This window comes from Myxocyprinus asiaticus, chromosome 31, assembly GCF_019703515.2.
Source record: "Myxocyprinus asiaticus isolate MX2 ecotype Aquarium Trade chromosome 31, UBuf_Myxa_2, whole genome shotgun sequence".
Classification (NCBI taxonomy): domain Eukaryota; kingdom Metazoa; phylum Chordata; class Actinopteri; order Cypriniformes; family Catostomidae; genus Myxocyprinus; species Myxocyprinus asiaticus.
In genome coordinates this window covers 18,946,498-18,973,628 of record NC_059374.1, presented here as the reverse complement: position 1 = coordinate 18,973,628, position 27,131 = coordinate 18,946,498, and the positions used below count along the sequence as shown (strand labels likewise).

The 27,131-nt window shown below is 37.4% G+C and overlaps 1 protein-coding gene across 2 annotated transcripts in view; it reads right to left on the bottom strand.

The window, feature by feature from the left end:
* Nucleotides 1–27,131, bottom strand: part of LOC127422338 (S-adenosyl-L-methionine-dependent tRNA 4-demethylwyosine synthase TYW1) — a 104,596-nt gene that overhangs the window by 15,934 nt on the left and 61,531 nt on the right. The window contains exons 14-15 of one of the 2 annotated variants that reach the window (XM_051665791.1): nt 14,665–14,775; nt 691–998 (exon numbers count right to left, since the gene is read on the bottom strand). In XM_051665791.1, coding sequence (XP_051521751.1) covers nt 948–998; nt 14,665–14,775 — 162 coding nt within the window. In that variant the 3' untranslated portion in view covers nt 691–947. Of the gene's footprint in view, nt 1–690; nt 999–14,664; nt 14,776–27,131 lie in introns of those variants that run through there. The other variant, XM_051665790.1, reaches the window with a different exon arrangement.

The following is a 27,131-nucleotide window of genomic DNA, read 5'->3' as shown; positions in this document are numbered from 1 at the left end:
ATGTTCGGACATTGTTACTTCTCATCAAAATTTTAAGGAGAACTAGGGCAGATGTCAAGATTTTCAGCGAATAACAACTTAAATTTTGGTCTGTTTCTAACTCAAAGGTATCGTATGACTTCAGAAGACATAGAATATAACACATTCTTTATGAATATTGAAAGCTCCCATCACCGTTCATTATAATTGCATTGTAAAAAGCAGTACATTCTTCAAAATTACTCTTTTTGTGTTCCACAGAATAAAGTCATGAGGATGAGTAAATGATGACAGAACTCTCATTTTGGGGTGAAATATTCCTTTAAGACACTTTAAAACACTATTAAACCTGGTGTTGTAGATTTATCTGTGCCTCACTTTAAAAAGTAGGGAGAAAAAAAAATGCTCCAAAACATATCAGCACGCACACACTGCCCAAGGACACGGCGTCGCATAGAGGCTGATTTGGTTTTTCTATGGATGATGCAGACTGAGACAGCCAGATCATTTCATTCAACACCCACACAAGCACACACACACACACACACACATAATACAATATTCACACCTCATAGATGCTGCCATGATCAGGACAAATGTTCAATAAAGGTTGTCTGTGCCACATGCAGGGATGCAAATTCAGTTTACATGATGGTAAGAGGAATCAGATATTTACAGTCATGTACTCGGATTGGGTCCTCAAAAAAAAAAAAAAAAAAAAAAAAAAAAAACTGTTTGAACCTTCACAAATCATGAGAAGTCATTAATATCCTTGGCAACCACAGAAGTGACACATATCACCGCTGGATGAAAACAGGACTCATTTGTGGTGTGGTCACCATTAGTTAATGGGTCTGGTTGTGTGTAGGAGTAGCTTTGCTGTTGAAAAGACATTACTCATCCTGCGATATAGTGAAAGCTCATTCTGCAAGGCTTTATCTCATTTCAGCCCTCATCACTCTGAGCTGCTATGAGTCTATTAAGCTGGACAATCGATAGATGAAGGTCTCAAGCCGAGGCTAGAAAGGAGAAAGAGAACCATTCACATGCTTTACATCAGGAAGAGATGCGGTCACTGAACACATATCAACTACAGACATTATGCATCAATGGTTTAAATGAACAACAGACCACAAGACCAAAATAACTCAGAAATGATTTCAAAATCAACTTTTTGCTAAACTTGCTGGGTGAATTGAGATAATTTGTCTTACCGGCCATGAAACTCCATTTTGCAATATTTTTATTTAAAATATCTATTTTGTCCTGATGATAGTTATTTCCCTTGAATATTAATAACAGTGAATGCAAATGCTGAGTGCAATCATTTATAAAAACATCAACCTTTAGATGTATTCAGTAAATAATTCCCTGCCTTTATTCAAACAGAATTTTTCAGAACATTTGTGGAGAAAAATACCTGTTACCTCTGGATGATACCAATAACGTCAACTAACCCTTTAAGCTCTGAGGATGTTTTTAAAAATGTCCCATTTTAGAGGCATACCCATAATTAAAGGCTTATAAAAAAATTTAAAAAAAGGAGGGTAAAGTGTTAGGCATCATTTTAAAGAAAACTTTTCAAATGTTTTAATGATACAGATTATGAAAAAATCAGGTTGTAAATAAAGTCTCTGAAAAACTGCTTTTGTTTTGTTCCCAATCATGTCAACTGAGTAAAATTTTGTGTTGATTCAACAAAGCAATCAAAAGTAATAGCAATACAGAAATCATTTATCATAGTGTCCAAAAACATCTTCAAGTGTCCAAAAGCCTCTCCAAACAAATAAAACATAATAATTGTACAAAAGAACTAATTACACATGCAAATACAACAATGACTAAAGGTATGCTCTGTCTCCAAAGCATGCAGGCATCAGTAACAAGATTTCATTCAGTTCCATTCTGTCATTTTTATTTTTATTTTTTATTTTTTTTTGTGATAAAATTTTTATTCACAACTGTCAAGTGTTAATAAACGAACATGCCAAGAGGATTACAGAAGAAATTACACATTGGACAGTGTTTTTTCTTTGTTGAAACCCCACCCGCCCTCCTCTGGCGACCATGTAACACTCCCTCACTCCCCATCCACTCTCTCTACTCCTTTAATGAGTGTTATTGTGAAAAGTGTGTAAGTAATAACCCCACCATACGCAAACTAATAAGAGTAAACAAAAATGACATAGGCATTTTACAGACCATTGCATATGAGACGCTTAAGGTAATTACATCCCTTGCAACAGCTCTTTAATTTGAGAGATGGCCTTTGTCCATGCAACAATAGTCTTTTGGGTGGCTCCATGTATTCTTGCCACAGACAGTTCCATGTGCAGAATGTCTGAGAACGAGTACATCCAATGAGATATGGCCAATGAATGTGGAGCTTGCCAGCATAAGGCAAGCATTTTCTTGGCTGCTGTTAATCCAGCAAATAACATTTTCTTTTGTATCAGAGAAAAACTGAAGGATGAATCATCATTTAAAAGAAGTAGTTTGGGGCAGCATGGTATATCAGTTCCAAGAATCTCTTTTAGAGCTCCAGATACCTGTCTCCAAAAATTGTAGACCTCAGGACAGTCCCAGAACATGTGAGTGTAGGTGCCCATGGATCCACCAGAGCAAAAGTTGCAATTCGGAGAAGAGGAGAGTTTCATCAAATATCGTTTCCTGGGGGTAAAATACATCCTATGAACTATCTTATAATGAATTAATTGGTGATTGGGATTTTTAGAGACATGCCTGAGATTGGTCCAAATAGACTCCCAGCAAATATCGCATCCATCAGTTTCTGTCCCTGTGTCACACAAATCTCTAAGCCAAATGTTCGGAATTTGTAGCTGTTTATAGGAGGCTTCCAGAAACAACATAAATAATGTGGACAGTATACTTCTCGTCCCCTCTTTTGCTACTAGTATGTTCAGTATAGTAAGACAGGGGATATCGGTATCCCATGGAACACCATATGCTTGCATGGTAGATCTTAAACGTAGATAAATAAAAAGGAAGACCCTGGTAAATTGTATTCTCTTCTGAGATCATTAAAAATCCACAGGCCATCTTTCCCCCATATGTCAGCTAAAATATGAATACCTCTATGACTCCACTCTGAAAATACAAAAGGTTTATTATCTGTGAGAATTTATAATTATGAAACAACGGGGAATTAGAATGCCATATAGAGTCATTATGAGAAAGCTTTGACACGCCACACCAAATAGACAGAAGGTAGGTTATTATAGGACTAAATCGTCGTTTTGCGTTCTTCAACGGTAGGCCAGAGTATATAAAATCCTTTAGCCTGTTAGGTAAGGCAAGGTTGAGTTCTATCGGTCGCCAAGAGACCAAAGACTCAGGGTTCAGCCAGACTGATAAGGGACACAAAATGAATGCCCAATGATATAATTTAAAATTTGGTAAGGCAAGGCCTCCAGCATATTTGTTCCGCTGCAGTGTTGTATATTTAGTCGAGGGGGTTTGCTGTTCCAAACAAATTGGAAGCTTTGCCCAATAGTCTGTAGTGGGCGATGATAATGGTATACGGGCAACACATCCATTTTGATAACAGAGACCCAAGCTTGCAAAGATAACGGTAATGCAGACCAATGAGTTAGATCCATCTCTACACAACTGTATATTCCTTGAAAGTGTTTTAAAGCTATGGTATGCAATGACGGATAAATCTCTACACCCAGATATTTGAAACTAGATACTACTGGGATACAGGTGGGCAGACCAGATTGGGAAGATGAGTTATTTAAATGCATCAATGCTGATTTATTCCAGTTGATTTTATAACCAGAAAAAGAACTAAAACTGAATATAGAAATAACATGTGGTATCGAGTTATCAGTGTCACTGACATATAGTAAAATATCGTCTGCATACAGAGAAATCCTATGTGACGTATAACAAATAGTAATTGGTTTCCCCATGGCCTGTTGCTGAATTTTCTGAGGCAGAGGTTTGAGAGAAAGAGCAAATAACAGATGGGAGAGGGGACACCCCTGGTGAGTCCCGCGTGAGATTGCAAACTGCAAAGGACAGATGCCTCCTGTCATGACTATCACAGAGGGATTAACGTATAAAACTCTGATCACACTGATAAACACTCTGCCAAGCCGTAAACGTTCTAGTACTGTCCAGAGGTATTGCCAATCCAACCTATCAAAGGCTTTTTCGGCATCTAAGGACAGTATTAAACATGGTGAGTCAATCCCGCTGTCCGCATTGATATGTAGTAGTCAGCGCACATTATTAGCTGCCCAGCGTGATTTGATAAACCCAGTTTAATTGGTATGTACCAATTCAGACATAAAGCTGTCCAAGACTTTAGCATACAATTTGACATCACTGTTCAGAAGGGATAGTGGTCTATAATTTCCGCATTGCGTTAAGTCTTTTTCAGGCTTTGGAAGTACAGTAATAATGGCCATGTTGGCACTATTATTAAAGGAGCTCACTCGAATAGAATGATGAATCATACTTCGTAACGTTGCCCCAATTCATCCCAAAAGAGGAGGTATAATTCAGGAGGGATACCATCCCATCCATCCCCTTCTTCATGACTGTAAGTGCCTCCTTAAGCTCTTCTAATGAGACTGGGGCATTCAACATTGCTGCTTCTTCCTCTGAGAGATACGGAAGAGATAGATCCTGAAAAAAGTAAGCGCAAGTGGTATCATTAAAGACCACATCCGACTGGTAAAACGACTGATAAAAACGTTTAAATTCTCCATTAATACCCTTGGGTTCACTAATCAGGCCGTCAGTGGTTTGAATTGCCATGATATTAGAGTACTTTTCATTGCTCTTCAGCCTAAGGGCCAAAATGTGGCTTGGTTTAACCCCATTAAAATAATAGGTTCTCCTGGTTTTGTGTATCAGAAACTCAGCTCTGCGCTGCAGCAAAGAGTTGAGCTCTGTGCATGTTATAGTTATTTCTCGTTGGGTTCTGTCAGAATACGAATTCTGTTGAAGGCCCTCAAGCCTGCTCAGTTCTGTCTCCAGAGTGCCTATCAACTTTAATCTAGTTTTATTTAAATGAGCCGCAAATGAGATTGAGAAATCCCATATGCATCCCTTTACAGCGTCCCAGAGAAAGCGGGGATCGTCTACCGAACAGGTATTCACCTCTATGAACCACCCTAATTTCTCTTTCAGTGCTGCGCAAAACTCTTCGTCCTTTAGCAACGTGTTGTTAAAGCACCAGCGTGCAGCCTTTGTTGGTGTAGATGTAAGAGAAATTGTGGCTGAAACGACACTATGATCAGAAAGTGGACATGCCTTTATAGATGCATTATGTATTTCTGAATATGCTGTAGATGATATAAGAATATAATCTAATCTAGGTTGACAGTCTCAGACGCGGAGGCAACTGGGATTCATCCTCCGCCACCCGGACTGAGGCGAATCACTACGCGACCACGGGGACTTAAAAAGCACATTGGGAATTGGGCATTCCAAATTGGGAGAAAAAAGGGAAAAAAATAAAAAATTAGATCTGACATAAATTTGTTTAGAGCAATAGTTGACAGAGGTTGTGTTGAATAATTCTGTGAGCCAGGGTGGTCAAGAGAAACATCAGTCACCGCATTCATATCAGCACCAATGATAAGAAAACAGTCCAGAATTCGCAGAAGGGTTGTAGTTAAAGCAGGAAAAAATTATTTATCAAACTGTGTCGGAGCATAAATTGAAATAAAAGCAAAATTCTGGCCTGCGATGTGAGCTTTAATGTATGACACTCTGCCACCCTCATCAATGTACCTTTCCAAAATATTAAAAGGATGCCTTCGTCTCATTATCACAAGTGAACCCCGTGATTTTCTATCTAGGGAGGCTGATGCGGCAACGTGATAGAATTTGTTAGAAAACCTCTGTATTTCACTTTTCTCCAAATGAGAGCAAGGTTTACATGCTGTCTACATAGATAGTCCAGGCACATGGCTCTCTTAATAGGGCTGTTCAATCCGTTAACATTCCAGCTGATTATGTTAAGGGCTCCTGTATTCATTTTTATGATTGCAAGATAGCTTATTCCAATTGCCAAATAGACATATAATGCAAAACCTCAATCTTCAGATGACACACAATTCTGCTAAAGGAGAGAAACTACCCACCCACCATGGTCGCCACACCACCCACAAACACCCTACAACCCAAAAAACTAAGAACAAAACTAGGAGAGAAGAACCACTCCCAGGAAATTAAAACAAAACCACATGAATAAACAAATAACCAACCGTTGGACAACGTGGCCCCAAGAAAGGTGGCAGACCAACAGGAACCACTTTTGTACCCCCATCCATCAAAATACTAATACTGAAAATGGCACTAATATTTTCAAAGAGGCCCTCAATGAAAAATAAATGGTAACATTGTGATTTACAATAATAACTGACCCGATTATCTCTGCAAAGACAGTCCTTTTGGTGGTATCTGGGATGACACCTTACCCATCTGCAACATTCTGTGCACCCAGACCACCCAAAAAGTCCTCGACCTCCAATGGAGATTTGAAGATGTGCTGTGTCGTGCCTCGAGTCAGTTTAAGCTGTGCCATATACATCAGAAAAGTTTGAAAGCCCATTTTCAGTGACTTGCTGATAACTTCCACGAAAGCGCGGTGGGGGTTAACTGTGTGTGCACTGTAATCCGTGGTGAATCTGATGTCCCTCCCGTCAACTTTAAGTGGAGATTTCCTAGCCGCCCTGAGAATCTGATCGCGGTCGGTGAGACGCAGCATCTTCATGATGACTGAATCCTCTCTGCCCATATTTGGATGATTTCCACCTCTGGTTGCAGCAATCTGAACCCTAATTCCTAATTGTCAGCAGACAAATCACCCTGCAGCTCTTGCCTGGTTGCCCACTAAAGCTAAACAGGGTTGAGCCAGGCCAGTACCTGGATGGGAGACCTCCTGGGTAAAACTAAGGTTGCTGCTGGAAGAGATATTAGGGATGCCAGCAGGGGGTGCTCACCCTGTGTTCTGTGTGGGTCCTAATGCCCCAGTATAGTGACAGGGACACTATTTAGCTTGCATAAGTCCTTATGCAGGAAGAATGTGAATCGCCAAAAACAAAAAAGAAGAATGTGAATATGAAAGTTGAGATTTATACTAAAAAGGACTTAAATATGTATCTATTTCTCACCCACACCCATCATATCGCTTCAGAACACATGAATTTAACCACTGGAGTCTTATGGATAACATTTATGTTGCCTTTATGTGCTTTTGGAGCTTCAAAGTTCTGGTACCCATTCACTTGCATTGTATGGACCAACAGAGCTTAGAAATTCTTCTAAAAATCTGTGTTCAGCTGAAGAAAGAAAGTCATGCACATCTGTGATGGCATGAGGGTGAACTATTCCTTTAAACAACAATGAAAAACCTCTGATATCTGACAGCTTGAGTAAATATGGTGTGTACCTACTGAATACATCATACGTGTATAAATTAAAAGCAAAGGGAACTCAAAGGTGTTGAGAAATGTGAATGGTTAGAAGCAGATGTTGGGTGCAGTAATTACCACAGGGGCAAGCTGCACTCGGCCAAAACAGCTGGAGGGGTAGAACAGCTCCATAACTCATGGAAACACATCAAACTACCACTGAACTTCATTATACTCCATATAAATCACCACTCTGTTCCATGTCCGCAAAAGTGGCCAAATATACACAAAACAAAATGCTGCCATTGCTGGTGATTTGATGACTGGCTCACTAGAGCCCTACAGAAGAAAATGATATGTCAATATATCTGATGATTGGCTATATATAAACTGTGACTAATGGCTGAGGAAACCAGTCGTCTGATTTCATGTGAGCAAAGCATAATTTATCTAAATAAATAAGGGTAAAGAAATGGAAGTATTGAGAAGGATGACTTGTAAAGTTTAAAAGATAAGGATTCTGGGTTGATTGCTAAAAGTTGGTGCATTGGATGGAATGAGTTGTGGTTGTTTATTTGCTGTGTTACACTGGAAGTGACCAATGATGCGTTTTGACTTGTCATGCCACAACACCTTAAAAGAAGCTGCATGTCATCTTAAAATATTCACTAATACCAATCATCTGTTAGCTCTTAGTACTTTGCATGGGTTATTATAGAAGTGCACAATAATTTTACAAAATCTGCGTTTACAGATGGTTAAAAACAAAAGGTTAAATAAATTAGTAAGCCAGTCTAGACTAGTGCCCGACCGATTTATCGGTCGGCCAATATTATCTGTCAATATTAGCCTTTCACAGATATATCATTATCGGAGTATATGTTTTCCGATATGCATAGATATGAAAACTTTTTTTTCAGAACATATAATGCAGAAAACAATGCTTGGGGTGATTTAGAGTTGGTGTCATAACGTAGTTTGTCCAGCAGAGCGTGCTGCGACTCCACTGTTTACAGAGCTGAGCTGACGGTGGTTCTGGTGACAGTGCGGAGTTAAGCGGTGTCTTCATGGTAAGTTGTTAACTAGTGTGTGAAATACATCCTGGAAAGTTATTGAACAATGACCCCATCATTTTCCCTTTTCAATATGACTAATATAACGTTAACCCTGTCCCTGACAACCATGTCACTCATGTTTATCACATCTGTTTGCTGTTAGCCAGCTATAGTTTATCAGTTCAGTCAGTAATGTAGCAGATTGAAAGGTAAGCACCAGAGCATCTATTTGCAGCTCAGCAGACAACGGTGCAGTAGTGGATTGTGTCTGTTGAGTGTTGATTTCATGCTACGTTGTTACCTAGTTGGTGAGACGCAATGCTGGAAAGTAAATTAACAACGTCCATCTTTTACTCTCCGTGACAACGAGCTTATAGCTAACCATGTAGCTACTTTCATTGCTTGTCAGCTGAGAGGAAGTTAATGTGTAAACATGCATTCACCAAAATGTTTTGTTCAGGATTCACAGTTTGGTACCCCCTTCAACCGAACAATTCCAGTCATTGCATTTACAAAATGTAATATTTAAAAGTCTGGTTTTCCATCATTGAAAGTTTCCCCTGAACTTGAATAGCAGAATACGGTGTAACACCGCTGCCGCTTTTTATCTCTTCACTCGGCAGGTGTAAATGTTTCTTGTTTTACAACCTGCCACTAATTGACTGGCAGTATTAAAATAGCATTTGACTGAAACTAAACATACAGTACTGATGTTTATTTAGCTATTTATTGTATTTTTATTTATTCTTTATTTAAATGGTCAGCAACTGACTGATACTGAACATACAGTACTGATTTTTATTTAGCTATTTATTGTATTTTTATTTATTCTTTATTTTCTCAGTGTTCATTTCAAGAATTGGTTGACAATGTATAATAATAATGTCAAATATTCTTTGATAAAAATGTTTAAGAATGCAGCCTTCTGAGTACCTTTGCATAGTCATATCGGTGCAAAATCGGTGAACAATCCACATAGAAAAGGTCTGTTTTCATTCCAGCTCTACTCTAACAAACTAAGTAACATGGCTGAAGTTGTCCTAACTAACTTAATAGCTTACTGACTAAATAGCAAATGCTGTTGGAGTTGCTCTGTAGCATGTTAACTAACGGACAAACAAACAAATTAACTTACTAACTAACTAGCTGACTAACTAGCTCACACTGTTGAAATTGCTCTGCAGCACATCAACTAACTAACTAACTAACTAACTAACATGGTTGGAGTGGCTCTGCAGCCATGTCAACTAACTAAATAACTAGCTGACTAATTAGCTAAAGTCATTAGAGTTGCTCTGCAGCATGTTAACTAACTAACTAAACTAACTAACCAACGTTGTTTCTCTGCAGCACATCAAAAACAGAAACAGTGCCCTTTAAATTAAGGCTAATTGTGATGTTCTGCAACAAATGCTTCCAGTGTAGACAGTTTTACTGATTATAATTGGAGCAATTTACTTTTGACAAGTCAGAGTAGGCACACAAATAAACAGTAATAAAAACATAACTTTAATACTTTTGTGAATCAGCAAACATGTTATGTTTGCATTGGGGCATCAAGAGTAAGCAAAACATTAAAGACAAACATTCCAGATGATTAGTGGCACTATTTGGAAGGTTTGATGAACACCTGCTTGCCCAGTTCAATCATTAAAATCAAAGTGACACCATTAGGGCAAATGTCTTCTATAAATCGTTGAAATCTCACTATTGGATCTGGTGTGTAATCAAACATGAGACTACGCCTTAGTGATAGAGCTCAATTGTAAACAAAATAATAGCAAACAGCAAAAGTGTAATTTGACATTTGTAATATTAATCTAGAGGTGACAACTATTAAAAAGGAAAAAGGCAGGCTTAGAGTTTCAGACAGCCAGCCTATGTTGGGGTAAATTCAGCAATATGTTCTCACACTTTTTCATGGCCTTTATTTTATCCCACTAAAGAAGGCGTAAATCCTCGCCTTCTGCAGTCTATCAAAGTGGGCGATTATTGTTGCTAGGTAACAGGATGTCATAGTTGAAGTCGGCTTAACTTTGGAGTGGCTATGCATTGAATGTGAATGTGTTGAGGCAGGCTTACTACAGGGCAGCTGTGCTCACAGGTCACATGATTGGCTGTTGACTCGTAATGAGATTAAAGCCAGTTTTGTGGATCTTTACATATGAACAGGGAAAGATTAGAAACATGGATGAATAAAATAGTAGTGAAAGATCTTCCTGGATGAAATGCAGAAACTGCCATTTAGCACAAGCCACAGTTTCTCTTTCTTGCTTAGTTGTTAAACATGAAATGTAACTGTAATCAGCTATTAATTGCTCATTACTCATGTATAAACACATGTAAAAAATACATTTCTTCGACTGATCGATATGGTTAGTTGCATTTTATTATTTGCATTTAACACCTGATTCACTCTGCTGTTTGCGACCTTATCAGCACAAACCGTATCAGAACAACCCACTTATTAAAACTAAGTTTAAGATCAGTTAAGTGCTGCAGATGAAGCTTTACAATTTATGCATGACAGTGTAATTACACAGGTCAACAAACACCAAATGCATTAAGGCAAATTAAAAAAAAACTCAGTAACTGGCTGAGATGCAGAGAGATTTAATCTATTTAGTATATCTTGGGGACAGGTTGATTAAGTAGGACAAGAACCTTTGGATCTGAATTTAAAGAGATAGTTCACCCAAAATATGAAAACTCTCTCATCATTTATGCACACTTATGCCATTCCGGATGGGTATGACTTTCTTTCTTCATCAGAAACACAAATTAAGATTTTTAGAAGAATTTCTCAGCTGGTCCATACAATCCAAGTGAATGGGTGCCAATATTTCGAAGCTCCAAAAATCACATAGGTCAGCATAAAAGTAATCCATTTGACTCCAGTTGTTAAATCATTGTCTTTTGAAGCAATTTGAAAGGTGTGGGTGAGAAACAGAACAATATTATATAGTCAGTTTTTACTATAAATTCTCCTACCTGCTCAGTCTGTCAATCTCCACTTTAACTTTCACTTCCACATTCTTGTTCTTGTGTTTTTGGTGATTCACATTCTTTGCGCATATCGCCTCCTACTGGACAGGGAGAAGAATTTATAGCAAAAACTGACTTAAATATTTATATTTATCTCACCCACACCTATAATATAACTTCTGAATATATAGATTTAACCACTGGAGTCTTATGGATTACTTCTATGCTGCATTTATGTGATTTTTGGAGCATCAACATTTTGGCACCCATTCACTTGCATTGTATGGACCCACAGAGCAGAGATATTCTTATAAAAATCTTAATTTGTGTTCTGCAGAAGAAAGAAAGTCATACCCATCTGGGATGGTATGAGGGTGAGTAAATGATGTGAGAATTTTCATTTTTGGGTGAACTATTCCTTTAACACTTGCATTTCATTAAAAAGTCATTAAAGCCACTAGATGACTACTTAAGGGGTCATGAAACCCCAAAACCATTTTTCCCCCTCCCCTTTTCTCTCCAGTTTGGAATGCCCAATTCACAATGCGCTCTAAGTCCTCGTGGTAGCATACTGACTTGCCTCAATCCGGGTGGCAGAGGACAAATCTCAGTTGCCTCCGCATCTGAGAGCGTCAATCCACGCATCTTATCACGTGGCTTGTTGAGCGCATTACCGTGGAGACATAGCGGGTGTGGAGGCTTCACTCTATTCTCTGCGGCATCCACGCACAATTCACCACGCGCCCCACCGAGAGCGAGAACCACATTATAGTGGCCACGAGGAGGTTACCCCAAGTGACTCTACCCTCCCTAGCAACCGGGCCAATTTGGTTGCTTAGGAGACTTGGCTGGAGTCACTCAGCACGCCCTGGATTTGAACTCACGACTCCAGGGGTGGTAGTCAGCATCTTTACTCGCTGAGCTACCCAGGCACCCCCAAAACCATTTTTGAGATGTTAACAGATATGTACAGGTTGCACATCACTGAAAACAATGATAGCACTCATTATGTTTATAGTTAAGGGGAAAGTAGTTATTTTTCATTTTATTGAGCCATTTCATTCTTCTGGTTTAAAAATAAAATTTGAAGCAAGGTTAATAAAATATCCTCTGTTATCCACACTACTATACAAGTGATGGATCTGTATACACTGTATCTGAATATAAGTATTTGGGGACAATTCTTGATAACAAATTGAATTTTGACTCCAACACTGATGCTATCCATAAGAAGGTTCAGCAGCACCTGTTCTTTTTAAGGAAGATTAATTATTTTAAGATATGAAATGTGTTAATGACATTGTTTTATTGGAGTTTTATAGAATCTGTTATCTCCTACTGTGTTGTGGTGTGGTTTACTAGCATTACACTGACCAGTAAAAACAGGCAGACAAAGCTTGTTAAACTGCTTCCAAAGTGATTGGAGTGCAACAAGATCAGTTTAAGGAAATCTATAATTCGGATGACCTGCCGAGAAACAAAATGTTATCAAAATATTAATAACTACAGTCTTTACAAGCACAAAATAGGTATCGTTTAAAAGCTTTGAAGCTGTACTTTACAATGCATGTAGGAATTATGAACAACTGCTTTGAAATTTGCAGACAAATCAGAAGTGTTTCATTTGATAATTTATTAATAATTCACTATTCATATTATTGTAATGTATGATGTAAAAACATCAGACTGATCAAATAGCCATATGCAATATGTCATTAGAAAGCTATCAAAGAGTAGAATACAACCAGCTCATTTGTTTTACTCTCAGACAAAAATATAGGGAGTAATAGCGGAGTACATGTCTTTGACATGTTATGTGTAAACAGGTGTTTTTAAGCCATGTTTCCACTTATAACTTCAAGAAAAATAAACAGAACATAAAACATCACACCATTAGATGCACAGATCATTAGAAAATACACAAGTAGCACACAGCACATAATGTGCTATCTGGCTAAAAACACATTAGCTTTCCTGGATCAGATGACTTAATCGGAAATTATGTTGTACGTTGACCAGCACCATGGAATGCAAAACCAATCGTGTTAGGATTCAGATCGCTGCAACAAGAGGTAGAAGTCATCCAAATATGGGCAGACAGGATTGTTCACTTTAATTACATATGGCCACCAGGAGATGGCGCCAAGTACATGACACAGACTCAATTATGGCTCAAATGACACAGAATGGAACTGAACGAGATCTCGTTACTCATGCCTGCATGCTTTGGAGGGAGAGCATACCTTTAGTCATTTTTGTATTTGCATGTGAAATTAAGTTTTTTTATGTACAATTATTATGTTTTATTTGTTTGGAGAAGCTTTGGACACTAGGATAAATTATATTTGTAATGCTATAACTTTTGATTGCTTTATAGAAATAGATTGTGATTTTTCAGCTGTTTCTTAGGCTGAGAGTTTAAAAATGTATCAATCTATATCATAAAATGTTTTAAATGTTTTCTTTAAAATTATACCAAAAAATATACTTTATATACATTGGTTTTTTGTAGAGTTATAAGCCTTTAATTTTGGGTATACCACTGCTAAAGGAAATATTTAAAAACACCTTCAGAGCTAAAAGGTTTAAAGCTGAAGAATGTTACTTTTGTACCTCTAGCTTCACCAACTGCAACTGAAAAAATTATGATTGTTTCCAAACAAGTGTACCGAACACTTCCTCTATCTTCAATCGGTCGGACAAACAGATAGCCCCACCACAAACTTGCACCAAAGGTTGAGTCAATGTTGCTGTTTTGGGCTGGTCGGGTCACTCAAACAAAAACAAAAAAAACATTTTCATAGCGCCACAAAGTCAAAGTGTTTACACTTTTCGGAGAAATCAACAAATGGCTTACTAATAGTATCTGAATATTAAGCTGTGAAATGAAAATATTTTAACATAATAAAACACTTAAGTTTTAAAGTAAAATACCCTTTATTTATTAGCATTCAAACCCATATTGTTGCAGGATAGGGCTTCCAGTTATTCCTCCTGAAAACACAAGTTAATCTTATCTGAGACCAAAATCAATCTGTTCAGGATCCTGCTTCATTTGCTCTCAATGACTTCATTAGGACAGAGAATTAATTTAATGAGCCTGGTCATTACCTTGTTTTCTGCAAAAAGGATTAGAAGAAAATTTGTGGGATTCCAGCAATAGCTTATTAAAGCATCACCTATTAAACTCAAAAGGGTTCACACACCTGCATTAGACGCTATTGCAGTAAATTAGGCAGAAGAAAGCATACCTTGACCTCGATGAAATCTGGTTGTCCGAGGGCAATGAGATCCGAGTAGGCCTTCAGCTCATCCACATTCCAGGCCTTCACCAGGGTCAGTCTGTACACCGTACGTTGTTGCTGGAGGGAAAACACAAAGAGAAGCAGTGAAATTACTGCCTAATGAAATCAACAAACCTGGTTTGAGGTTTGTATAAAGTGACATTCACAACCCATAATGACGGCCATAATGTGCAATTTTTCCAAGTAAAACAGTATATTCAAGGAGAATTGTTTTTTTTTTTTTATCAATTGGGAATTGATTGGATCGTAAAAAGTGTGCGTTCTCTAACACAGCAGGCATTCGTTGAAGTTATTATATTTATATTACGTTTTTTTTTTTTTATTATAGAATGTTAAAAAAATGTCTTAGCCTTTCCTTACTATGACGGGCACAGACGTAGTTGCTACAAGAGTCAAAATGAATACAATCCTAGATGCAGATTATGGTCCAACCAAAATCCTAATTATAACCATGAGAAATGAAGATTAGGTGCATAACGCTGGACTTTTAATTGTAAAAATGCCTGAAACACATCAGTGACTCTTATTTTGAAACAATGGAGACTTGGCTTTATTACAATGCTCTATAATTAAGTATTTACCAAATTAAGCTTTTTATAGCCTACTGTATATATTCACTAGATGAAGATTATATATATATATATATACACACACACACACACAACCGGTCAAAAGTTTTTAAACACTTATTCTTTATTATAATTTTTTTATTTTCTTCACATTTTAGAATAATAGTAAAGTCATCAAAACTATGGAATAACAAATTAAACTATGGGAATTATGCTGTGACTAAACAAAATCCAAAATAAATCAAAACTGTGTTATATTTTAGCATCTTCAAAGTAGTCACCTTTTGCCTAGAATTTGCAGACATGTACTCTTGACATTTTCTCAACCAACTTCTTGAGATATCACCCTGGGATGCTTTTTAAACAGTATTGAAGGAGTTCCCATCTATGCTGGTCACTTATTGGCTGCTTTTCTTTATTATTTGGTCCAAGTCATCAATTTCAAAACCTTTTTTTAATTATTTATTAAATTTTAGTTTTGTAATTAAATAAATTAATATGTTGGCACAATTATATTTTTGTCTACAAAACTAATGTCAAACATTTAAGCATACGCCTTCAGATCAAAAGATTTTTAAGATCGTGAGAAACATTTCAGTCAAGTGTTTCAAAACTTTTGACTGGTAGTGTATATACTGAATATATTTTAAAAAACTAATCGGCATATATTTTTGCAGATAACCGATAGTTTCAAAACATGGTTGTCATGATACCAAAATTTCAGTAGTTAGCACCAATACCAATAAAATTTCACAGTTCTCGATAAAACAGCAAAAACTGAACATATGCTATTGAACACTTTTTTAGCCTGTTTAGAAAGTATCAATGTAAATAATAAAATAAAACAAATGCATGTTTCCTTCAATGGTTTTTCAGTTAAGTAGGGCCCAGCTGAAACGTTTTTTTTTTTTTCTGAATTCCATGAAGTTTAATTAAACCTTAGCATCAAAATGGTGTCTGATCAAATGAATTAATAAAACGAAAATAGAAAAATTGCTTTTCAACATCCCACTTTATTTTTTAAATTAAATTTAAATTTACTACAGTAAAGATCCTCACAGCATAATCTAAAACACAACATTGGTCTTGTTTTTTTGTCAAATAAAGAGCTGCACAACAGAGCATCACAGTATAATTGAAAACATTGATAACTTTTATTAAGTACAACAGCAATCTTGCTTGTGAGATATTGCTTAAACTTATTATTATAATGATTATTAATATGAATATACATTTTAGTGAATATTACGTTACTATACAGTATTAACATATTTCTGTCGCAAGTTGAACTGAGCTCTTATTTTATTAAGTTTGTCTGTTTTTGATGGTAGCTTCACACCTCCGGATAAGCAGTTGTTTAAATGGCCAGTGTGATTATTAAAGCGCAAAATGCTGTCATCTACATATAGTCTGCAGGCACTAAGCTCTTCTCAGTGAATAAGCACTCTGTTCTGTCATCTATTACAACATGCACAGCACTTGTGATGCTCTAAATGCTGTGATTTCACACATTCACTGTAAAGCGCACAGCACATGCAGACAGAATATATATTTAACTAAATTACATCCTTTTGAGGTGTATTAGACACACTAGGACCTATCACGATGTTAATTCGATTAATTGAGCATCAATTTGTGTGTCACCATTTAATAAGTCAATACTTGTGTGTATGTCAGACAGCGTGCAGGTATCGAACCGAGTCAGTGCTTGGTTCTACAGTTACTGCATAAACACTGGTATCGTAACATTTTTTTTTTACTTTAGTATCGACTTGGTACCGAAGTACCGATACTTTTGACATCCCTAGTTCCAAAAAGCAACTATAGGCACCGATAACACAATGTCCTTACCCGATGTGACACAGCGACACATGAGAAAAGGTATCTTTTCCATGTTAATCAGATTTTGTCCTAATCAGCCGCGAAAGCGACAATTATTCCATTTTTGGAATGGTTTCTATTTCTGTAACGTTGCACCGGTCAGCCCAATCCTTCTCACAGTATAACAGTATATTAAAGCCGGCATCTCACTAGCCGGTTTAGAACAACTTGATTTTGGCCATGGGTGTCACACACTTACCAAATGTTGTGCTGGAGGTCTCGCTCTCTTCAGCCTGATTTTGTCACACACACACACACACACCCACCAATTCAGAAGAACAGAAGTACTGCGTAAACAATCAATGTTAACAGACTGAATTTAGATGTGATTTATATAGTAACTTTGCCCTGTGTTTGTGTGTGATTGTGTATTTATCCCTCAGGGCATGCCGTAGAAAGCATATATCCATATGCGTCTTCAGTAAGAACATTATTTTCTTTCAATAAACTGTTCTGATTTCTGATTTTATTGTAATTTATCATAATTTTAGTGAATGAATATTGGACAGACAGATTGCTTGTCACTGGAATCTTATCGCATTGCGTCTGGTTAGTACAAGGTGTTAATCGGTAAAACCGATATATAACTTCTCGTCATTGTGTCAATTTTGACTTTATAGGGTTATGAAACCCCAAAACAAATTTTTTAAGATGTTAACAGGTATATACAGGTTGCACATAATTGAAAACAATGTTAGAACTCATTATGTTTATTGTTAATGGGAAAATGGTTATTTTTTTATTTATTGAGCCATTTAATTCTTCTGGTTTAAAAACTAAAGTTTAAGCAACGTTGAAAAATATGAGGTATATGCGTAAACTCTCAGTTGTGGTTAGTTGTAGAGAAGACTGATGTAGTAGTCTGATGTAGCGTTTCTCATTATTCATGAAAAGGAACGCTCCCATTCAACCACAGCATTGTCTCATGCATAAGTTCTTATTACAAGCAGAGAATTCAAACTCATTCACAGACGTAACAGTGGTTCTGGGCAGGCGCAAGACTTCAACAACACTCACGGAACAGAAATGAGAGTGGCTTTTACATGAAACACCATGGTGAGATCTAAATCACTCGTCAGAATGGACAACAGTCTATAACGGCACCAAAGCGAGCATGTTTGGCTGGTTGCAGTTCTGCTTTTAGTGCTTCAAACATGAAGCAGCTGTTTATGAGGGGAGGCTGTTCTGCTTAGATGGAGTGCATTTCCATCGCGTCTTTCATGTGCGTCTGATCATGGACAGGATGACATGACAGCTTGTTCAAAAACAGAAGACAATGATGAAAACCCAAAGTCAAAGCTCTCTATTGTATCTATTACATTGTGCGAATATTATAAGGATTTAGGCCTACATGGTTTACCTGCGTTACATCATCATGACAATGGAGCTGAAATACTGGATAACTTTACATAGACAAGGTTACTTTTTGCAGTTCTGCAAACTGTTCTATCGTCTGCCTTTTTCACACTTTTATCCCATGATTGACAAAGTCCTCCAAAAACTATTGTGTTTTCATCTCCACTCCTAATGTGATGTGCAACAATCTCTAAATAATCTATCTTTAAATATAATTGTTGTAATGCTATGTCACAAGAAACTGTATCTTCTTCAACAAGGCAAGCAGACACTAGTGCACTTTCTAAGACCAACAGAAATCTCTTCAGAGCTTTCTGAAGTGTGGAATGTTACTTTTCTAGCCATTGCGTCAACACAATCTTGCTGACGATGCTTAATTCAATCACAGTCGACAAGACTGACAAGGTGAACATTGACAAAAGGAGAAGACTTTTTCCAATCTTCTCAAGCTTGGAGTGTCTACCCTGGAGTAAGAACCAATCTAGTTCACATCATTACTCACAGAACCCTCACATACAGAGGCCCAAGGAAAGAACACCTCACCAAACAAATTGAGTGATAATGGACACTGATCCCTCCAATGCCTGTTATTACACTCTGTCAATCAAACACTCTGCGTTTGTGTCACAGCCTGACATTCCTTAGAATAACCATGCCTGTCCCTATAGGCTGCCTGTCTTTGCAGGGTTGGTTGGTTGGTTGCTGTGGAAGTACAGATGTCAGCACCATCATAATTGTGCCAGATCCATGCTCACTAGTGGACTTGCAAGGCAGGGAAGGATGAGAAAGGATGGCTGTGTCCGAAAGCTTAAAAACGCTGGTAGAAAGCCAACAAGGAACGTCCAAATCAAATGTTTGCATTACATCCTATCTAAGAAGAAGATCTACCTTCACCTGGTCAATTTTTTAAAGGCAGCATAAATGCTTCCTTTACTGATAGTCAACAATCCTGTGTGTGTTGTTTGGTGGTTGGTGGAATGAAAAAAATTGATGTCTGATGTGGAGGTTTAAAGAAGTTACTAAATTCCTAAATGCCTACTGTTTAATTTGTATTCAAGAAATAAATATGTAAGCTTTGAAGTCAATAAATATTTACTTTGTTATTTCAAAAGATCACCTGAATTTGTTCAAGCTCATTAGACATGGCATTATTGTGCCTTTGAAGCCATTGTGAAACCAGTTTCCAATGCTGCCTGTGAAGTTAATGGATATGTTCAGTACAGCCCGACCAATATGGGATTTTTGAGACCGATACCGATTTTAGAAAGGGAAGATTCACAGATTACTGATATGGTGCCCGATATAGTTTTTGAGCTGGAATGGAAACAGACCTTATTTTTCACAGATTTTTCACCAATATGACTATGCAAAGGTACTCAGAAGGCTGCTTTCTTAAATATTTTTATCAAAGAATATTTGACATTATTATTATACATTGTCAACAAATTCTAGAAATGAACACTGAGAAAATAAAGAATAAATAAAAATACAATAAATAGCCAAATAAAAATCAGTACAGTATGTTTAGTATGTCAATTGCTGACCTTTTAAATAAAGAATAAATAAAAATAAAATAAATAGCTAAATAAAAATCAGTACAGTATGTTTAGTATCAGTCAAATGCTGACCGTTTTAATAAAGAATAAATACAAATAAAATAAATAACTAAATAAAAATCAGTACAGTATGTTTAGTATCAGTCAGTTGCTGACCATTAAAATAAAGAATAAATAAAAATAAAATAAATAGCTAAATAAACATCAGTATTACTGTTTAGTATCAGTCAAATGCTGACTATATTAATATTGCCGAATCAAGATAAACAAATAAGCAGTGGTGTTACACCGTATTCTGCTGTACAAGTTCAGGGGAAACTTTCAACGGTGGAAAACCAGACTTTTATATATTACATTTTATAAATGCAGCGACTGGAAATGTTCAGTTGAAGGGGGTACCAAACTGTGAATCTTGAACAAAACAGTTTGGTGAATACATGTTTACTCATTAGCTTCCACTCAGCTGACAACAATGAAAGTAGCTACGTGATTAGCTAGTTAGCTCTAAGCTTGTTGTCACGGAGAGTAAAAGATGGACGTTGTTTATTTTACTTTCCAGTATTGTGTCTTACCAACTAGGCAACAGAGAAGCATGAAATCAACACTAATCAGACACAATCCACCACCGCATCGTTGTCTGCTGAGCTGCAAAAAGATGCTCTGATGTTTACCTTTCAATCTGTTACATTACTGACTGCACTGATAAACTATAGCTGGCTAATAGCAAACAGACATGAGTGACATGGTTGTAAGGGACAAGGTTAATGTTATATTAGTTATATTGAAAAGGGAAAATGATGGGGTCATTGTTTAAGTTTCCAGTATGTATTTAACAGACTAGTTAACAACTTACTGTGATGACTCCGCTGAACTCTGCCCTGTCTGCAGAGTGACCATCAGCTCAGCTCTGTAAACAATGGAGTCGGAGCGCACTCTGCTGGACAAACTGTGCTATGACACCAATTCTAAAGCATTGTTTTCTGCATTATATGTTCTGAAAAAAAGTTTTCATATTGGCGCATATCGGTAAAATATACGCCGATACCGATATATCAGTCGGGCACTAATGTTCAGAATGGAATACTAGCTTACTCCTAACTGGATACTGCACAGTATAAACTGTGCACTGCCTACTATTTAAAAAAAATTGCATTATAAGTGAAACAGTAGGTATTATTCCTTAATACACATTTCAAACAATAACATGCTACTTATAGTCAGTGTATTTCAAAAATCAGCGTCCAGTTTTAATCCAATTTTGTGCACAAATGTCTTGACTTCTGGCTGTCTGATCAAGTAATCAATCAATCAATCACATTTATTTCTATAGCACATTTAAAAACAGTACATGTTGACCAAAGTGCTTTACAAAAAGGAAACATAAATAAATCATGCACATTCAGAAAACATGAATACTAAAACCAAAACAAATAAATGTAGTTAAACACACTAGACACAGTCACAATCAAGAGAGAAGTGATGAGTCTTCAAATGAGATTTAAAAACATCAACTATGGTACAAGATCTGATATGGAGAGGCAAACTATTCCAAAGGTGCGGAGCTGCGACACAGAAGGCACAATCTCCTTTTGATTTTAAACGAGACTTAGGAATGATTAAAAGAAGACTCTGTGATGATCTTAAAGGTCTAGAAGTAGTATATTGCTGAAGGAGTTCCGCAGTGTAAGGAGGTACCAAGCCATTAAGACCCTTAAAAACAAATAATAAAATCTTATACAGAATTGTTTTTAACTGGGAGCCAGTGGAGAGAAGCCAACACAGGTGATATACTAGCATGCTTCCAAGTTCTAGTCAGAAGCCTAGCAGCAGCATTTTGAACTAACTGCAGACGTGACAATGAGGCATGAGAAATACCATAATACAATGAGTTACAGTAATCCAGTCTGGAAGAATTAAAAGCATGTATAACAACCCCAGATCCTTAAAAGACTGAAAAGGTTTCAATTCTGCAATGGCCCTTAGTTGGAAGAAGCCACTTCTTACAACAGAATGTATATGTTTATCAAACTTTAAATTGGAATCGAAAGTCACACCAAGATTTCTTGTAATGAGTCAAGAAAGATGCTAAAAATCATAGTTGATATTATTTCCAGTTATCCATTATTCTGGAAATGGAAGGTAAGTTTGAGTGCATGCCATTGAGGGACACAATATTCCATGCAGAAAGCTCTGTTGTATACCGGATATTTTGGCAAATTTAATAGGTCCTCTGGGTATTCTATGCATAAGAAAAATTTACATACTGTGCATGTTTTACACTGATGAGCCAAATCATTATGACCACCTGCCTAATATGCTTTTGGTCCTCCGTGTGCCACCGAAACAGCACGACCTGCCAAGGTATGGACTCTACAAGACCTCTGAAAGTGTCCTGTGGTATTTGGCACCAAGCCATTAGCAGCAGATCCTTCAAGTCCTGTAAGTTGCGAGGTGAAGCTACCGTGGATCGGACTTGTTGTGATTGCACATCCCACAGAAGCTCAACTGGACTGAGATCTGGGGAATTTGGAGGCCAAGGCAACACCTTGAACTCTTTATCATGTTCCTAAAACCATTCCCAAACAATGTATGCAGTGTGGCAGGGCGCATTATCCTGCTAAAAGAGGCCACTGCTATCAGGGAATACCATTGCCATGAAGGAGTGTACCTGGTCTGCAACGATGTTTAAGTAGACGGCACATGTCAAATTGATGTCCACATGAATGGCCAGACCCAGGGTTTCCCAATAGAACATTGCCCAGAGCATCAGTTCCCCAGGTAAACAGTGCACATGTACACGGCCATCCACGTGATGTAAAGAAAACGGGACTCATCGGTCCAAGTGACCTTCTTCCACTGCTCAAAGGACCAGTTCCGACGCTCGCGTGCCCATTGTAGGCGCTTTTGACGGTGGACAGGGGTCAACATGGGCACTCTGACCGGTCTGCGGCTCCGCAGCCCCATACAAAGCAGGGTGCGATGTACTGTGTGTTGTGACACATTCCTCCCGTAACCTTCATTCAAATTTTCTGTAACTTGTGCCACAGTAGACCTTCTGTCAGTTCGGACCAGACGGGATAGCCTTCGTTGCCCTGGCGAATCGATGAGCCTTAGGCGCCCAACACCCTGTCGCTGGTTTGTTGTTTTGTCCCTCCTAGGACCACTGTCGGTAGGTACTCACCACTGCTGACCGGGAGCACCCCATAAGCCTTGCCATTTCAGAGATGCTCTGATCCAGTCGTCTAGCCATAACAATTTGGCCCTTGTCAAAGTTGCTCAGGTCTTTACTCCTGCCCATTTCTCCTGCATTCAACACATTGACTTCGAGAACTGATTGTTCGCTTACCATCTAATCTACCCAGACCTTGACATGTGGCCTTGTAAGATGATCAATGTTATTCGCTTCACCTGTGAGTGGTCATAATCAATGTACATACTATAATATAACCCCACTTTTGAAAGTTGGGACAGTATGAAAAATGCTAATAAAAACAAAAATGAGTGATTTGTAAATTATATTCACCCTTTGCTATATTGAACACACTACAACTAAACATTATATGATGTTTTACCTTGAGAATTTCATTGTTTTGTTTTATGTACAGTAATTTTCACCCATTCATCCATTATGCAGGTCTTTAGCTGCACAATTGTACGGGGACTTTGTTGCTGTATTGTGCGCTTCATAATGCACCACACATTCTCAATTGGAAATGGTCAGGACTGCAGGCAGGCCAATCTAGCACCCGCACTCTCTGCTTATGCAGCCAGTATGGGGTTTGAAGTTGTCCTGCTGAAAATTCCGCAACATCCCTGGAAAAGACGGTGCTGGATGGCAGTATATGCTGCTCCAAAATTTTTACATATCTGTCTGCATTAATGGTGCCCTCAAAGATGTGCAAGTTACCCATGCTGTGGGCACTGACACACCCCTGGCCCATACAGACACTGGCTTTTGGACCTGACGCTGATAACAGCTTAGATGATCCTTTTACTCTTTGGCCCGGAGAACACGATGGCTGTGCTTTTCAAAAACTCAAAAACACGGTTCCACTGTTCTACTTTCCATTTAATATGAGACAGAGCCCAGAGAAGTCGGCAGTGCTTCTGGGCAGTGTTGCTGTAGGGCTTCTCCTTTGCATAGTAAAGTCTTAACTTGCATCCGTATGCAAGGTTTACTAAAGTAATCCCAAGCCCATGTTCATGATATCCATTACAGATGAATTATGTTTTATAAGACAGTGATGTCTGAGGGATCAGAGATCACGCGCATTCAGAAGTGGTTTTTGTCTTACCCTTTACGCACCAAGATTTGACCAGATTCCTTGAATCTTTTAACTATATTGCACTATATGTGCACTGTAGAGGGTGAAATGGCCAAAATCCTTCCAATTTGTCTTTGGGACAACATTGTTCTCAAAGTGCTGGATTATTTGCTGAAGCATCTGTTGGCAAATTAATAAGTCTCGAATGATCCTAGCTCTTGAAGGACAAGGCTGTTTTTGGAGGCTCCTTATAAACAGTTGAAGTCAGAAGTTTACATACATGATAGGAATATCTCACTTTGGGCAGATGTGTGAATGGCTTTAGCTGCAGACGGCACATGAGAGAAGCAGCATATCAAAAAACAGAGTGAATAGGCACTCTTTAATAGTGTTTGAGTAGATTTAATTCCTTTTGTAGACCAATTCAACAACAACAACAAAATCGCATGACATTTTCTTGGAAAGTGTCTATGTGAACGATTGTACAGATATAGGTAAGCTTGCACCACCTTGCACTAATCATTTGTTCATGTTGACAGAACTTAACTGAGTGAACGGGAATTAGTTGTCAACCTCAAAGGTGGAGCTCCAGGTCACACCTTCCAATGATGCGGAACAATGGCAGTAAGGTATTGAGCAGCCGGTCCGAAGATTTCCTGAAGTTTCGTGCTGGCAAGCTTTTACAAGTCACAGAAACTAACTCAAAAACACCTCAGTTTTGGCCAGATTTTGTTCTAAATTATGTCACACCTGTTTGTTCTTTAATTTCATATAAAGTGTGCCGGGGCCTTACTTCAAGCATCACTATTACTACTGCCATCCTAAAGAAGTAGTTTACAGGGAAATGAGAATTCTGTCTTCACTGAATGACTTGAATCACCTGAATGACTTCTTTATTTTGTGGAACACTAAAAGAGTAGTTTAGCAGAATGACCAAGCTGCTCTTTATCATACAATTAAAGTGAATACGTTGCAGTTGGTTTGACGTTAGTGACAAGCAACCACCTAACAATCACCCAGAACACCTTAGCATCCTAATATTGACTTTTTCAGGGACAAAAACTAGTCTTATTTTCTTCAGAAGATGTACAATTCATGTTTTGACTAATAATTGTTGTTATCAAAATAGCACATATAAAATAGGAAACAAAACAAGCTCCTGCCACCTCCAGGTGGAAGCCAGAGCAGGGGGGTTATTTTGAACCCTCTGAAGTCAGCTGGAAAAGGATGGAAATACTAAGAAATGGCAGCACAAAGTTCTAAAACACATTATGACTTTTTGTCTGACTTCTATGTACCACAGTGCATGGTATTTCAGCTCTGCAAAAGGTCTTAAGAGCAGTACTGGTTGCAAGTCAACAATTGTTCTTGAAAAATCACCATCAGTCAAACCACAGGACGGACTTTAAATGTTTCAACACTCATCACAACGAAGAGAAAATGTTATATGTACAGTGTTGTTCATAGTCACAAGTCCACTTGTGAAAATGCTTCTTTTTGTAATTAATTTATATTATCAACAATTTTTTTTTTTTTTTTTGAAAAGTTAATTGAAAATGGAATTTCAGAGTTTCTTAGTATTTTTTTACATTTGTTACATGCATTGACATTTAAAAAAGGGAAATTGTAAAACTTTATTTGCTGGGTTTCAGGAACTTATGGTAAGATGACACCATAATAGCTTGTAATATAAAATAATGAGACCTTTATAATGACAGAGCAGCATGCATATATGAAAATACACAGAAATATTAGTTTACACTTTAAATATATCCTATAAAAAGTATGTCAGAATTTTCAAAGCTCTGTGATTATTTGTATTTATTTATTTATTTATTGTGGTGGGCATGAATGGAATGGAATGGCGATTGAGAGATATACCTCAAAAGCCTAAATTATCATATTTAATACATTGATTTCAAAGAAGGTTTTTCAATAAAATAATACACAAAATTTTAACCAAGCACAAGTTTCTTATATTCAGCAAATATTCATTTTAAAATATCAGTAACAATATAATCATTACTGTCACTTTTACTTTATTAAAATAAGCTGTCATTTATCCCAACATAAGAGTTACTTTTTGCGCAAGTCCGCCACCATTTTAAATAGATCGATATAAACATTGAAACAACTCATTATTTTCTGACAAATAACCACTAGATGGTGCCATAAACATGTGAAACTTACAAACAATAAGTTGTTTGGATCGAACAGAGAGTGAAACAGGAGACGTCAAACGTTGTATATTATATTTGATACACGTCTTTATAGGGTTAAAGACAGCATGCAATCGAGCTGGCATGCACTCCACAAGTTTGAAAAAAAAACCTTGATGATCAATGTTATTCATGTTCCAAACACTTTCCATGTTATATGATTTGTGAATGTTCCAAAGAGCATCTTTTGTTCTTCAAAGGAATCTAGGAAATCTGATCTTTCTTACAAAGGGGTTAACAGTGTAACAAATTTGCTTATTGACAAGTGAACAAGAAATTCGTAAATATTTATTATTCATTTTACTTGAAAATGTTCAAAATCCTAAGACTTCTGAATGGTAATTTGTGTTGAGATGGTAAATCCCGCACATGGCTCTCATCTGTCATGTGCTGTATATTTGTGATGTCATAATTGTGACCTAATGGATATTTCCTTTCGATTTTCTCAAACAAACAAACATGAGTGCTGAGTGTCAAGCAAATATCAGTAGGAGTGCTGAGAGCCAAGCCATATTTAAGTAAAACCACATATTCAGACAAAGAGCTTTAGAGATACCAAGGACACAC